General features: G+C 37.0%; 1 protein-coding gene and 1 pseudogene across 1 annotated transcript in view; one reads left to right on the plus strand and one right to left on the minus strand.

The window, feature by feature from the left end:
- Positions 1 to 17004, plus strand: part of LOC102993475 (olfactory receptor 10J3-like) — a 324817-nt gene that overhangs the window by 289128 nt on the left and 18685 nt on the right. Inside the window, exon 2 of the mRNA XM_055084267.1 lies at positions 5844 to 5915. Within this exon, the coding sequence (XP_054940242.1) occupies positions 5913 to 5915 (3 nt within the window). The 5' untranslated portion in view covers positions 5844 to 5912. The remainder of the gene's footprint in view (positions 1 to 5843; positions 5916 to 17004) is intronic.
- On the minus strand, positions 12145 to 13664 carry LOC102993196 (olfactory receptor 10J1-like; annotated as a pseudogene).

Below are 17004 nucleotides of genomic sequence, written 5' to 3' on the forward strand. Positions count from 1 at the left end.
AGAGTGAAGTAAGTCAGAAAGAGAAAAACAAATATTGTATATTAACACATATATGTGGAACCTAGAAAAATGGTACAGATGAACCAGTTTGCAGGGCAGAAATTGAGACACAGATGTAGAGAACAAACTTATGACACCAAGGGGGGAAAGTGGCAGGGGTTGGGGGTGGTGGTGGGATGAATTGTGAGATTGAGATTGACATGTATACACTGATGTGTATAAAATGGATGACTAATAAGAACCTGCTGTATAAAAAAATAAATAAAATAAAATTCAAAAATTCAAAAAGAAAAGATAGAGTAATTCACTTTAGAAAAGCTCTGAAAATTGTAATTAGGTGTTGAAATTAATATTGCAAATATTGCAAAGGGGATGAACTTTTCATTACATTCTATCACTTTTTGGAAACACCGATTTTGGTTGAGGTGGTTCTCCAAATTTAAACACACACATACACACACACACACACACACAAGTACACACATACACACCGACATACACATACATCTCTAGCTGCTTTGTTTCTCTGACCATGTAAGAGTGGTGCACTCTTCCTTTTGGACAAAGCTATCAAACAGCTGAATGACATCCTCTCGAACAAATAAAGCAGATGGACTTGTATACAAAACAGTCAAACAGACTTTAGTATAATATAGAAAAAAATAATAAAATTAAAAAATAAAATAAAACCAAACCTACTAAATAGAATTTAGGAATGTTCTCTGCATATACCTATGTGTGTGTGTGTGTGTGTGTGTGTGTGTGTGTGTCCTTTTTTGTAATCCAAAGGGACTGTATTCTGTGTACTGTTATATGACTTGCTTTTTCCCATAACCATATATTTGAGATGTCTTTACAAAACAATACATGAAGGTTTTTATCATTCATTTGAACAATTGCATATAGTAAGGTAAGAGTATAACATAATTTATTTACCCTATTCTAAATATCCATGGATATTTAGGCTGTTTGCAGTTTTTGGCATTTTTAAAGGGTATTATAAAGAAAATCACTTTATATATAAAGTTCATATATAATTGTACACTTCTGGGAGCACATCTGTAGGATACATTCCTGAAAGTAAGACTTCTTAGTTAGTGATATGTGCATTCAAAAACTTAATAACTATTACCAAACTGAAACCAAAATAAGATGTATTAATTTACACACTTTTCATATACTTATTAATCATTTGTACTTCATTTGCTGTGAATGTCCATTTACATATCTTGCTCATTTTTCATATTCTGTCATCATTTTCTTGTAAGATTTCTATAATAAGGAAATATGCCTTTTATTATACATTTTGCAGTATTTTTCTTCTGTTTACCATTATTCCTGAGTATGTGAGTTTGAAATTTTATTAGCATTTCATTTATGTGTTTATCAAGGCCTTCCTAACTCTAACATTATTTTTTTTAAGTACCCATGTCTTCTATACTTTTTATGTTTCAGTATTTGATTCATCTGGAATCAAATTGGTTGTAAGAAACAAAGATGTACTTCTTAAAATGAAATCAGATGCACCTTTTATTATTACCTATAACTAGGCCATTGTCTCAACACCATATATCAAATAATAAAAACAACTCATATTTTTACTACATTATGCTACCGTATGCTAAATCTGCCCCTCCCCCCCAATTATTCTTCTTTGGAATTTCCCCAGTTATTCTCACATTTAACAGTTAATGGTATTTTTATTGATTTCTCATTGTATTCACAGAAATTTAAGAATAAACATCTTTAGTCTATAATACTGAGACGTTCTACCCAGAGCAAGATTTAAATGGTAATGTTTGTCTTCTTTTATGTGTTTCAGTAGGGTTTTAAAATATTCTTCATGTAGAAAATGAGTATTTTCTATTTCCATGTATTTGATCTGTTTTGTTTCATTTAGGAATGAGATATCTTCTTCCATTATATTTTCTAAAGAACTATTATTTTCATCACTTATCTTTCCTGTTCATTCTCACTGGTATCTTAATCTAAATAATTCCTCAGTTTATAAAGCCCTACATTTTATATCTATGTTTATTTCTGTCATTTTCAATTACTGCCCCCTTCTGTCCTCCCTACCCTGTTAAAATCCCACAGACTATCATTTCATTGCATTCACCTTTAATTCACGTGCCCCTATCTTACGTGGCATAATACCAATCTTGGTTAAATCAAATTTTCCTCTTGTGCAGAGCACCCATGCAGCTGAACTTCACTGGTGGAAAATATATTCTTATGATAACTGGTCTTACTTAGAAGTCATGACATTTAACACTAAGTGGGGTCTTGATGTTACTGGGGAACCCCTCCGTATTCCTGCCTACCATTTTTTCTCTCACCCTCTTTGCATCTTTTCACACATTCTTTTCTATTCTCTAACTTCCAAAGATTCTTCATTATCCTTTTTTAAGCACATGACTTTATTTTCTATTTCATTAAGAACAATTAAAGCAGTTAGGAGAGATCTTCCATGTAGTCTCACCAACACATCAACCCAACCATGTGCATCTGTGCTCAGTACCAATCCTCGTGTACTCTCACTGTGGGGAGGACTCCATGTACTTCTAACAAGACCATCTGTGCACTTGTGCACTGCACCCCAATCCCCTTTCCCTTACTCAGGACTTTGCTTTAGCAGTTTTCCTCTATGTCTTTTGAATCATCAAATTTGCTTTAGATCACTTTCGTTTACAAACTTATTTGCTTGTAATTTTCCTCATCCTAAAAGAACAAACATAAAGGCCAATAAAAACAACCTTCCTGTGATCCCATATCTTTCTCCAGCTACGGGCTCATTTATTTGCTCCCTTTTATGTCAAAACTCTTTGAAGGAATTGCATTGTCTTCAGTTTCCCTCCTTTGTTCTCTTGAATTCACACTAAACAGGATTTTATCACCATCTCTCATACAGATTTTTTTTGATGAGACAAAACACCTCATATTGCCAAATCTAACAATCAATTCTAACACAACGTACTTGGCATATTGGCAGCATTGGACCCAATTGACTAATTTCTCTTACTTGGAAATCTCTTTTCATGTGGTTTCCAGGACACACACTTTTTTAGTTTTCATATTTTCCTCTTCCAACGTCATTTCTCTTTTCTCCTCAATCTCATGATGTTGGACTATCTCAAGTTTCAGCCACAAACCTCTTCTGTATTTACAGTTGCAACCTAGTGATCACTTCCTCTTCTGGCTTTAAACAATTTCCAAACTTAAATCTCCACTCCATACTTCTTTCCAAAATCCAAAGTTGTATGTTCAACAATCATCCTATTTTCTCTTCTTGAATATCTCCTCAGCATCTCAAATAGAACATGTCCCCAGCTGAACTAATGTACTCTTCACTCAAAGGGACACTTTGTTCCAAGCTGCCATCACCTCTAACTTGGACCACAGCAGCAAGGTCCTGACTGGCCGCTCCCTGCTTCTCCTTTGGGTCTGGGGTTGATTACAGTAGCAGTCAGAGTAAAGATTTTAATGTCTAAATCAAATCAGGTGGCCCCTTTGCTCAGATGGCTCTACAATGAATTTTTTAACCCTCTTAGAATAAAATTCAAAGTCCTTACCATAGCTTATAAGACCACAATTTCAATCTTCCCCTTAATTGCCTTGGTCATAACCCTCCAGCCACACTGGCCTATTTTTTGTTCCTCACACATGCCAAGGTTAACCTCTCCCTAGATCTTATCTTAGCTTGGAGCACTCTTCCCCACGTTCTGTGTGGCTCACTCACTCCTTCATTCATTCTTCTGCTCAAACATCACCTTTCCTGACCACCTGATCTAAATGGGCTACTGTTTCCTGCTGCCAAGAATGACTATCCTTTTGTCCTTTTTTCCTTTTGCTTTTTCTCCAAACACTATCACTTCCCAAAATAACATTACGTATAACTTATATACTTTAAAAATCATCTATGTTCCTCTTGGAAAATAAGTTCTGTGACAGCAGGAACTTTACTTCGTTCACTGCTTGTTTGTTTTTGTTAGTGATTTTTGCTGTCCTCTGTTTGGTATTTTGCCTGGAATACAGTTTTCCATCCCTTATTTTCAACCTTCCTGTTTTGTTTTAGATAGTGATAAGTGCTAAAAAACCAAACCAAAACAAAAAAAGCATAAAACACCTAATAGAGTGCCCACATTGGTGGGCATTACAGTAGATGAAGTGATCAGGGAAGGAATCCCTAAAGATTACTTCTCATTTTAGTTGAGGCTTGAATGATAGAGAATGAACGTGCATAAATGATTGAATGGGAATCTGGAGAAAAAGAGCACTCTAGACTGAAGGACTAGCAAGTATAAAGTTCCTAAGTGGGAATAAACCTATGTTGATAGTTACCAGACTAGTAGGTAAGAGGTTAGACATAAGAGATAAGGTCATTCTTAATGGCATGGAGTGACAAGGACAGGTAGGACCTATAGGTCATCATGAGGAGAGTAAATTATATTCCAAATACAATGGGAATCCATTGGGTATTTTTAATTAGGGGAAGAACATGATCTGATTTTCATCTTTAAAAGACAACTTTGGCTGTTGTGTACAGAATTGATCGGAAAAGAATAAGAATAAACAAGGAGAGTAGATACTGAGAGAAGATTGTTTCTGTATAGGAGCAATTTCAGTGGAGATGGAAAGAAATGGATAAATTTGTTTTGTAGGTAGAACTGACAAAACTTGTCAGGAAATACTACTTGACATGGCCTCAAAGGCTAATTTTCTCTCCCCTTTCAGTAATTTGGCAAAGTGCTGACAGTGGAAGAATAGGTTGATACTAGCTGCTGAGTTCTTGATGCTCCCTCTTCTAACAAGGATCTTTCAACTAAGAAGCTCCTGTTGTTATGTAATCACTTAGATGTTTCCTGTTCCTCTTTTTTTTCTTTAATAAATATGCCATTCCTATGAAAGATCGTATAATTATATCAACTTGACAGAGAGAAACATTTGACAAAATCCAGCACCCATATATGACAAAAACTCTTAGTAAGTTAAGAATCGAAGGGAATTATCTCAATTTGATAAAGGGCATATCCAAAAAAAAAAATCAATAGGATCATACTTAATGGTGAAAGACTGAATGTCTCTCCCTAAAATCAGGTACAAGGTAAGGATATCTGCTCTCACCACTCTTATTTAACATGGTAATGGAAGTTCTGCCCACTGCAATAAGACACAAAGCAGAAATAAAAGGCATATAGATCAGAAAGGAAGACATAAAACTGCCCCTATTTATGTGGGTGACATAGTTATCTATGTAGAAATACCCAAGGTATTTGCAAAAGCAAAATAAAACAAAAAAACTTCCTAGAACTGGTGAGTTAGGTAAGGTTAAAGCATACAGTATCAACATATGAAAATCAATGAAAATCATATTTCTGTGATTTTCATGAAAATCACATTTCTATATACTAACAGTGAAAATGAGGGAACCAAGATTAAAAGCACAATATCATTTACAGCAGCGGTCCCCAACCCCTGGGCCATGGACCACTACTGCTCCATGGCCTTTTAGGAACCAGGCTGCTCAGCAGGAGGTGAGCAGCGGGAGAGCGAGCAAAGCTTCATCTGTATTTACAGCTGCTCCCCATGGCTCGCATTACTGCCTGAGCTCCACCTCCTGTCAGATCAGTGGTGGCATTAGAATCTCATAGGAGCACAAACCCTACTATGAACTGTGCATGCAAGGGATCTAGGTTGAGTGCTCCTTATGAGGATCTAATGCCTGATGATCTGAGGTGGAGCTGAGGCAGTGATGCTAGTGCTGGGGAGCAGCTGCAAATACAGATTATCATCAGCAGAGAGGTTTGACTGTGCAGAGACCATAATAAATCAACTGCTTGCAGGCTCAAATCAAAGCCCGATCGGTGAGTGGCAAGTGAAAAGAAGCTCAGAGCTCCCACTGATTCTGCATTATGGTGAGTTGTATAATTATTTCATTATATATTACAATGTAATAATAATAGAAATACAGTGCACAATAAATGTAATGCGCTTGAATCATCCCAAAACCACCCCCCCACACACACCAGTCTGTGGAAAGATTGTCTTCCACGAAACCAGTCCCTGGTGCCAAAAAGGTTGGGGACCACTGATTTACCGTTTCTCCAAAGAAAATGAAACACTTAGGTATATGCTTAACGAAACATGTATAAGATTTGTATCTGAAAAATTACTAAATGCTGGTGAAAGAAATCAAAGAAGGCTTAAATAGAGAGACCTACTTTGGTCATGAATTGGAAGACTCAGCACTATAAGGTTGTCAATTTTCCTTAAATTGATCTATAGATTTAATGCAATTCCTATAAAAATCCTGGCAAGCATTTTTGTAGACATAGACAAGCTTATTCTAAAATTGATATGGAGATACACAGGCCTTAGACTAGAGGCCTAAACTAAAATAATCCTGATAAAGAAGAATAACATGAGAGGAATCACTCTACCCAAAATTAAGATTTACTATACAGCTACATTAATCAAGATACTGTGGTATTGGTGGAGCAGTAGACATATAGATCACTAGAACAGAGTGGAAAGCTCAGAAATTGATGCACAGAAATACACTCAACTGATTTTTGACAAATGTGCAAAATGGAGGATGGTAGCCCTTAAAAAAAATTGAACTGAAGCAATTGGATATCTGTAGGCAAAAATTTAACCTTGATCTAAATCTCACAGCTTATTACCAAAAAACTCACAATGGATCGACTTAAATATAGAAAATAAAACTGTAAAACTTCTAGAAAAAAATTATAGAAAAATGTGTAAAATATGGAAACACAAAAGACCCCAAATAGCCAAGACAATCTTGAGAAAGAAGAGTAAAGCTAAGGTATCATACTCCCTGATTTTGAATTATACTACAAAGCTACAATAATCAAAACAGTATGGTACTGACACCAAGACAGACACATAGATCAGTGGAACAGGATAGAGAGCCCAGAAATCAACCCACTCTTATATGGGCAATTAATCTATGACAAACAAAACAATCTACAATATACAATGGGGAGAGGGCAACCTCTTCAATAAATGGTTTTGTGAAAACAGGACAACTACACGCAAATGAATCAAACTAGACTACTCTCTCATACCATGCACAAAAATAAATTCAAAATGGATTAAAGACTTAAATGTAAGACCTGAAACCATAAAACTTTTAGAGGAAAACATAGGTAGTAAACTCTTTGACATTTATCTTAGTGATATTTTTTTGGATATGTCTCCTCAGGCAAGGGCAACAAAAGCAAAAATAAATAAATGGGACCACATCAAGCTTAAAAGCTTTTGCACAGGGCTTCCCTGGTGGTGCAGTGGTTGTGCGTCCGCCTGCCGATGCAGGGGAATCGGGTTCGCGCCCTGGTCTGGGAGGATCCCACATGCCGCGGAGCGGCTGGGCCCGTGAGCCATGGCTGCTGAGCCTGCGCGTCCAGAGCCTGTGCTCCGCAACGGGAGAGGCCACAACAGAGGGAGGCCCGCATACCACAAAAAAAAAAAAAAAAAAAAAAAAAAAAAAAGCTTTTGCACAATGAAGGAAACTATCAGCAAAATGAAAAAGCCACCTATTGAATAAGAGAAGATATTCGCAAATGATAGATCCAATAAGGGATTTTTAAAAAAGCTCATACAATTCAACATCAAGAAAACCAAACAACCCAATTGAAAATGGACAGAAGACCTGAATAGACATTTTTTCCAAAGAAGACATACAAATGGCCAACAGGCACATGAAAAGATGCTCAACATCACTAATCCTCAGGGAAATGCAAATCAAAACCACAATGACACATTACCTCACACCTGTCAGAATGGCTATTATCAAAAAGATAGCAAATAACAAGTGGTGGTGAGAATGTGGGGGAAAGGGAACCCTCATACACTGTTGATGAAAATGTAAATTGGTAGAGCCACTATGGAAAACAGTATGGAGATTCCTGAAAAAACTAAAAATAGAATTACCATTTGACCCAGAAATTCCACTCCTGAGTATTTATCAGAAGAAAACAAAAACACTAATTAGAAAAGTTACATGCCCCCCAGTGTTCATTACAGCATTATTTACAGTAGCCAAGATATGGAAGCAACCCAACTGTCCATCAATAGATGAATGGATAAAGAAGATGTAAATATTTACAATGGAATATTACTCAGCCATAAAAAAGAATGAAATCTTGCCATTTGTAACAACATTGATGGACCTAGAGGGTATTATGCTAAGTGAAAGAAGTTAAACACATACTGTATGATTTCACTTCTATGTGGAATCTAGATAGCAAAACAAATGAACAGACATAACAAAACAGATACAGAGTCATAGAGAACAAACAGGTGGTTGCCAGAGGGGAAAGGGATGGTAGGAGGAAAGAAATAGGTGAGGGATATTGAGGTACAAACTTCCATTTGAAAAATAATTGAGTCATGGTTATGAACATAACTATGTACATCTTTGTATGGTGACATCGTAACTAGGGTTATCATGGTTGATCACTTTGAAATGTAAAAAGCAAAAAACAAAAGGAGACTTACACCAATGGAAAATAATACTATGTTTTTAATATGGAGGCTCAAGATCATTAAAATGTTAGTTTTTCATAAATTAGTTAATAAATGCAATAGGATTTCAATAAAATAATACCAGAGTTTGGTTCGCTTGTATGTATGTAACTGTGCTGAGTATGTGTGTGTGTTGGGGAGGGGTGTAAGTTAAACAAGCTGCTTCTAAAATTTATATGAAAAATTTAAACAGGCAAAACACCTAAAAATATTCTGAAGAAGAATAATGGCAGGTAACTATCTCTATTAGATAATAAAACATTTTTTAAAATCTATGATAATTAATGTTGACACATTAAATAAACATATAAATGTAACAGAATAAAAATTCTACATTATTTCCATATTTCACATTGTTTCAGAGGACTTTCACTTGCCCCAGGGAAGTGTAAGCCCAAAAGAATCCAGAAAAAATTGGTCAATTGAATTTCAAAAAGATTTTTTTTAACTCATAACTAAAACATTTGTCCTAAAAGCTGAAATAGTTTTTAACTTTAGCAAACTTTTCTAGAGAGGAAAGCTACGTTTAGTTTACAAAGAATTATTTTGAATATCAAAAGTCTAAGCACTAAAAGTACTTTGTATGTGAAATGTATAATGTAAACTACTACAGAGTTAGGAAGAATTTGGGTTTTTCTGCCAAAATAAAATAAAGGTATCCAGCTTTGTGGAGAAGATAACACTGGAGTTAGTTGGATATTGGGGAAGGACCACTCTTAGATCTACCAGCAGATACCAAGTTTACCCTGCTGTTAGGAAGGACGGGTGGCAACTGATAAAGCAGAAGGGATATGTCCCTCACTTCCCAGCCTCAGAAAACACGTGAATCCTGGTGGAGCAGAAACAGTTGAGTAATACAACCAAGTGGATGTCTTGGTGACACCCCACTGTGTCTTATTTACTCCATTATAGGGTCAAGGGTGCAACTGAATGTCCAATTGCCCTCAAGCAGTGGTTGAGAAAGGGCCAGTGGACCTAGAGTAGTCACAAGGAAGATGAAGTGCAGGAGCCACATTGATTAAAGAGCATGATAAGACCAGAGTCATCACAATAGATAACAAGGATGACCATGGGAGTCATGTATTTACATAGAAATCCAACATGGACAGGTGGAAGTGACCATGGATCAGGTTCCTCTTCCTCCATGCTAAGAAAACTAGAAGGCTTTGTTACCAACCCAGGGTTCTTGGACTCCTTAATCAATAGAAATTGTTAAGAGTTCAAACTAGAAATTCAGGCAAGGCTTTATTGGGACTTGTGTTGTGGCACAAGGGAGTGAAAGCAAGTAGCAGGTTCCCTTGCTCGCTCCTGAGTGGGGGTGAGCTGGTCCCTTAAATGGGGTGAGGGTAGGGGTGGACCCTTGGGTCAAGCCAGAGGGCTGGCTTAGGTGGTCTGCACACCCCCTTGGTGGTGCTGTGTGCAGGGATCATGTGCAGGACCCTGCTTTTGCTTGACATCTCAGAAGTGGAAGTTGGGTTTTTGGTCGTTTTGTATCTTTTTTTTTAATGAATTTATTTTTATTTATATTATTTATTTTTGGCTGCGTTGGGTCTTCGTTGCTGCGCACGGGCTTTCTCTAGTTGCGGCGAGCGGGGGCAACTCTTCATTGTGGTGCGCTGGCTTCTCATTTTGGTGGCTTCTCTTGTTGCAGAGCACGGGCTCTAGACGCATTGGCTTCAGTAGTTGTGGCTCGCGGGCTGTAGAGCACAGGCTCAGTAGTTGTGGCGCACGAGCTTATTTGCTCCACAGCATGCGGGATCTTCCCAGACCAGGGCTCGAACACATGTCCCCTGCACTGGCGGGTGGATTCTTAACCACTGAGCCACCAGGGAAGTCCCAGTCGTTTTGTATCTTATTGTTTGTAATTGCCTGGCTGCCATGCATGCAGTTATTTTTAGGCCCTTATAGTTTCTTTGTATTCTGTTTCTGGAGGAGAGTTTTGTCCAGGTGCAAGCACTGCAACAAAGGGTCCCAGGTCCCAGGTCCAGCCTGTCTCACCTGCACCAGAACTTGATTCACCCAGAGGATAATGGGAAAGAAAGGGCAGGAGCAGGACCTTGAATTTCATTGTTTAGTCATAAAATGACTTAATTACTAAATTACCCCAGTTTACATGAAAAAGACTAGATGACTTTTTTCTGTCAGGCAGATTGGGAGCTCAGAATTACAAAGTAGACTGAACTGCAGAACTGTTTTAAAGTTAGATTTTTATGTGCTTACATGCATAGCCTATAAAATGCACAATCATTTTACAGATTTTGATATTTTCATATTTCAAAAATATTTTATAATGAGAATACTGTGTACTCATGTGTATCTTATGTATCTTTTAATAAATAGATCAGTATAATAATTTTTATTTGCTCAGTGATTATCAATTTTGATCATTATAGTTTGATTCAACACCTATCTTGTGTCACAAATTGAGTCTAAAGTTCACCCTGATTCTTTTTTATACTTTTAAGTGAGGAGCAGTAAATCACCTTTTATTATTCCATTTCTAACTCAATTGCTTTAATTTTATGGAAGTTTTCATGTGAAAATCCTTTACTGTTGACTCTTTTCAGGTTTTCAGGACTAATGAAATTACCTAATTTATCAGAAAGGTGTTATGCTGACTCTTTTCATATTTCCATTTAATTCTCTTTCTTTGCCTTTGTGACTTAGCTTATAAAGGGCAGGAGAGGACCCAACCTGAAGGACCTTTTCTAAACTCTCTTTGGCTCCTCCTGACCCTCCCCTTGTACTTCTGGCTTCTCTTGCTCTCCTACCACAGGAAGCTCCAATTTGGATCTGCTTCTAACTTTTCTTTCTTTTCAGCCAATTTCACAGCATTCTTTCAGCAATTTGCTCCCTGAGCTGTTAGTCTTCTCTTCCTCTGAGCCTGCTGTGCATCCTGTCCATGAGAGAGACCCTTCTTTTAGCCCGGCAAGGACTTCTTTATGTGGCTCATCTCTAGCCAGGAGAAGCGAAGCATCAGACCAAGTCATGTGCGCTGCATACACATCATATGCAGTTAGTTCTCTCCACTTAACTCCCTCACTTCCCACCCCATGGTTCCCTTTCCTTTGAAGTCCCACATGTTTGAAAATATTCTCTCTAGAAGGATTTTAGCTCACTGCAAACCCATTTCCTAAAAGGTATCTATATTTTTGCTTTGCTTATCTTATTAAAGCACAAGGCACTTAGATTTCTACACAATATCCTCCCTAGTGACCACTTGTTCAAGCATCCAATTTATGTTAAAAGAGGATTCAGTGGAGTGGCTATTTTAACGTGGTTTATACCACATTAAAAAGTGGACTGGTCACTTTAAATTTAAGCTTGAGGTAAACAGTAGATCACATTCTGACCTTGTAATTATCTACTGGAATACGGCCAATGGGTGTCTTTGAGTGACTTATGCTTTTATTTATGTTAACAAAAGGTTGAGGAAGTGAAAATCAATTATTAGAGGCTAGACCCCAGCTCCACTTTTTCCCTGGCCGTGATGTATGAGACTTCACTAATCATTTGAAATCTTGGTTCTGTAACTTTGCCTATATAGGCTTCCTCCTGGAAGGCATACACACCTATTTGGGTAGGGATTTCATCTTAGGAAAGGGATTTCCTACCCACCACTCTCCACAGAGCATCCTAGACTTCTTTGTTTCTTAGACTACACACAACAGGGTTTAGTAAAGGTGTGATGACAGTGTAGGTCACTGAGGTCATCCTTGGTGTTCTCTGACTTGGGCTTGGGGTAGAGAGTGGAGGCACAGCCGTAGTGGACAATGACCACAGTGAGGTAGGAGGCACAGATGGCAAAGGTCTTCTTCTGACCCTCAGCTGAGGTGATCTTGAGAATGGTGGAAATAATGAGGACGTAGGAGATGAAGAGGAAGGTTGCAGGGCCTGTAATGACCAAGAGCCTGATAATTAAGGTCAGGATATCATTGATGATTGCGGTAGCACAGGCCAGATCCAACACAGGTTGAACATCGCAGAAAAAATGCTCAATCAGTGCCTTGCAAAAGGGCAGTCTGAAAATGGCCACAGCCTGAACCAGCGAAAGTGAGAACCCCGTGGCACAGACTGAGGATGCCAGCCTGGCACAGACCCTCCAGTTCATGATGATCAAGTAATAAAGTGGCAGATGGCCGCATAGCAAGCATACCCCCTTACTGCCAGTAAGAGGCGGTTGGTGATGGCAAAGCCAAGGAAGAATAAAAGCTGAGTCCCACAGCCTTCCAGGGAAGTGGATTGGCTCAGACCTGCAAGGCTGGAAAGCATGCGAGGGATGATGACCAGGGAGTAGAAAGTCTCTGATAGGAGAGGACACTTAGAAAGAAGTACATGGGGGTGTGGAGGTGATGGTCAATGCGGATTACAGTCACAATGATGACATTGCCAGCCAAAGTTAGAATATACAGGGTGAGAAACACCACAAAGAGTGTGAGCTGATGTTCTTGGAAGTTGGAGAAACCTTGGAAAATAAACTCTCTTAGCTCTGTGTGGTTGGCTGTCCTCATTGAAGATCTCAGGTCTGAAAGACAAAGTCAGCACCATCTCTTTGGACCAGAGACTGCCCTGCCCTCTGGTGAGCACACTGTCCAGAGCAAAGATTCAACACCACAAAGACCCAGTTCAAAACTTCATGAATCAACTGCCTTTTCCAGGGACACGGCAGACTAGGTCCTAGAACTGGAATTAAAGATACAGAGAATTCGAGCAACGCTATTTAAAAGTTTGAGGTAAAGCATTCTTTTCAAGTACTCCTGGGTCATGTAAAAAATGACAACCTATGTATGGCCCATGAAATTGGTCTCAAAATTTTCGTGAAACTGGATTTTCTTAAAATGTAGACCACAGTCTCAGGCCACAGTGTAATTAAGCTAGAAATTGTCACAAAAAGGAACTTGAAAAATTACAAATAGTTGATAATCTAACCAATGGTTCAAAGAGGAACTAATAATGGAAGTTAGAAAATATTTAGGATTAATAATAAAAGAATCATGTACCAAAACATGTACAATGCATTTGGAACATAATTAGAGGAAAGTTCGTAGTTTAAAATGCTTGTTTGTTACAATTTTATTTTAAAGGCTGAAAATTAATGAGTAGAGCATCCATCCTAAGAAGTTATAAAAATAAGATAAAAAAGACAGTAGAAGAAAAAAAAATAATGACACAATGTTAATGATATATAAAAGAAAGATAAAACAGACAAGGTCCACAAGGGTAAAAGTTTATAAACTTTAGGTAAACTGCTAGTGAAACTTACCAAGAAAAAAAAAAAAGAAGACACATAAACTCTAGTATGAATTAATAAAGGGACACAATAACAGAAGTTTCAGACAAAAAAAGATGAAAAGCAACATTATGAACAACTTAATATCAATACATTTTTAAACTTCAATGAAATGGATGCATTTCTAGAAAAATACTTACCAATATTGAATGAAGAAGAAGATACTTGAAAACTACTGGAAATAAAGACAGTAATGAAAAATCTACAAATAAACCTCCAGGCCAAGAAAAATTTACCAATATGTGCTATAAAACATTCAAGGATAAATTAATTTCAGTCTTACACAGACTATGTTTGGTAATAGAAAAAGAGGGTATAGGGGGGCAAAAGAGACCAAAATGTGTCTCTTTAGCATGAGGATTAATTTAGGCTGATTATTTATTTTTATTAATTTATTTAATTTATTTATTTTTGGGTGCGTTGGGTCTTTGTTGCTGCGTGCGGGCTTTCTCTAGTTGCTGCGAGCAGGGGCTACTCTTCATTGCAGTGCATGGGTTTCTCATTGCAGTGGCTTCTCTTGCTACAGAGCACGGGCTCTAGGTATGTGGGCTTCAGTAGTTGTGGCACATGGGCTCAATAGTTGTGGTTCATGGGCTCTAGAGTGCAGGCTCGCTAGTTGTGGCGCACGGGCTTAGTTGTTCCGTGGCACATGGGATCTTCCTGGACCAGGGCTCAAACCCGTGTCCCCTGCGTTGGCAGCTGGATTCTTAACCACTGTGCCACTAGGGAAGTCCTAGGCTGATTATTTTTAAGGTCCAAAGACTCAGGAAGAATTTTTGACCTTTCCTCTAACTGACTAAAAGAATGTAGATGGAGGACTTGTTCCAGGAAGGGAGCTAGCACAATAGATTACTATGGTATGAACCAGTTATGGTAGACAGGGAGCAAGGAACTTAGCAAAGTCTGCTTGTTAAAATTTCTGGGTCCCATTGTTTCTGCCTGGCCCAGCAAGCATTTGTTTACCAAACATTTGCTTTTCCATCTCCTTGTGAATTGCCTTTCTCTCCTTTGAAGTCCCAAACCACTACTCCCAACATTCTCTTTTTTCTTTGGCTGCAGATGGTATTTAAGACGAGGGTTTTAGCCATTTTGGTAAGTTTCTCAGTTTTCCTGAATCTCTCCCATGTATACGTTATTAAACTTTTGTTTGGTTTTCTCTCACTAATATGTCTCAGGTCAATTTAATTCTTAGACCAGCGAGAAGAACCTTGAAGAGTAGAGGAAACTTTCTTCTTTCCTGACTAGGGAGTACTCCTTACCTCATTTTTTGCAGCTGGAATTATCTTGACACCAAATTTATCAGGCCAATCTCATGCACAGAAATAGATGCAAAATTCTTAAACAAAATGTCACCAGACCATATCCAACAATGTATAAGATGGGTATGTGACCAAGTTGGTTATATTTTAGGATGCAAAGTTTGTTTAATATTAAAGCAGTCCATTTATATATTTCCTCACATGAATTGTTTAAAGGAAAAGAGACATGATCATTTCAATAGCTGCCAAAAAGCATTTTTAAAATTCAGTGTCTACTTATAAGAGCCCTTAGTAAACAAACAGTAAAAGATTTTCTTTAAGCTGATAAAACACGTGTACAGCAATTCTTCAGCCAACATATACCTAGAGGTGAGATACTGAAGGATTCTCTTTAAGATTAAGAACAAGATAAGGGTAACTGCTTTATCCACTTCTCTTCAACATTGAATATTGAATATTCTAGAATATTCTAATTTCTTGCCCAGTAAGGCAAGAAAAAAGGAATTAAAAATACAAGGATTGAGAAGGAGGACATTTTTTATAGACGATGTGGTTGTGAACATAGAAAATCTAAGAGAAGCTACTGATAAATTATTAGAATATTAAGAGAGTTTAACAAGCTTCTGGTATAAAATTTATATATAAAAATTCATCACATTTCTGTACATAAACAAATTGATAGCAAATTAAATTTAAAAGAGCTATCATTTATAATAGCTTAAAAATAGAAAATACCTAGGAATGAAGACCTTTATTAAGAAAATTATAAAACCTTAATAATGAACACTAAAGAAGACTGAAATGAATGGTGCAATACACAATGCTTATGAATTGGAAGATCTAATATTATGAAGATTCCAATTAATCAAAAATCCATGAATTCATACTCTATGAATTCTGTGCAATTCAATCAGAATTCCAAATGGATTGTTTTTGGTTGGTTGTTTGTTAGATTGACAACTGATCCTAAAATTTATATGGAAGTACAAAGATCCAAGAGAAGCCAAAACACTCTTAAAGGAGAAGAAGAAGAAGAGAGTGTTGCCTTTCAAATACCATTATTATCATAAGGCTATAGGAATTAAGAAGGTATGGTATTGTCACAGGGATAAGTGGTCACACCAATGGGGAAAAAATGGAGTTCTGGTATATGGAAACTTTGCACCAGAGCTGGCATTGCAGATTGGTGGAAAGCACAGAGTCATCAATGAATGGTCATAGAATAGTTGGTTTATCCATATGGGAACAAATGAAATTAGATTAGCTTACACCATTTAAAAAAATCAGTTTCAAATGTATTAAAAGGAAATGAACAAAACATCCTATGAAATGTCTAGAAGATAATATATGAGAATATTTTTTAAATTTGGGATAGTAGAAGATACAAAACATAAAAGAAAATAATGATAAATTTTATTCCATGAAAATTAACTTCTATTTTTCAAAATAAGTCACAAGAAAAGAAAAAGGTAGAAACCAGAAAAATATTTACAATTAAATAACAGATAAAATAATAATATCTGGAACATCTAAAAATCAAAAAGATCAGCTTAATATAATGATAGTTTAAAAAGAAAACAGGAATTTTATATGAGAGGAAATACAACTGGCAAGTGAACAGATTTTTAACATCATTAATAGCCAGGGAAAAATAAGACCACAGACCACAAGCTAAGACCACAGACCATTTCACACTTATCAGATTGCAAAAAATCAAAACTATCACAGATATAGAGTAATGGAAGCTCCAGTTCCCTGTTGAAGGGAATGTAAACTGATAAAATTATTTTTGGAAAACAGAAATTACCTGTCAAAGCTGAAAATGAACATATCCTATGCAATTCTACCATTAGATATTTAACCCAGAAAAACTAAAGAATCACAAGCAAGAAGATTAAAGCAAGT

This window comes from Physeter macrocephalus, chromosome 4 (genome assembly GCF_002837175.3).
Source record: "Physeter macrocephalus isolate SW-GA chromosome 4, ASM283717v5, whole genome shotgun sequence".
Classification (NCBI taxonomy): Eukaryota; Metazoa; Chordata; class Mammalia; order Artiodactyla; family Physeteridae; genus Physeter; species Physeter macrocephalus.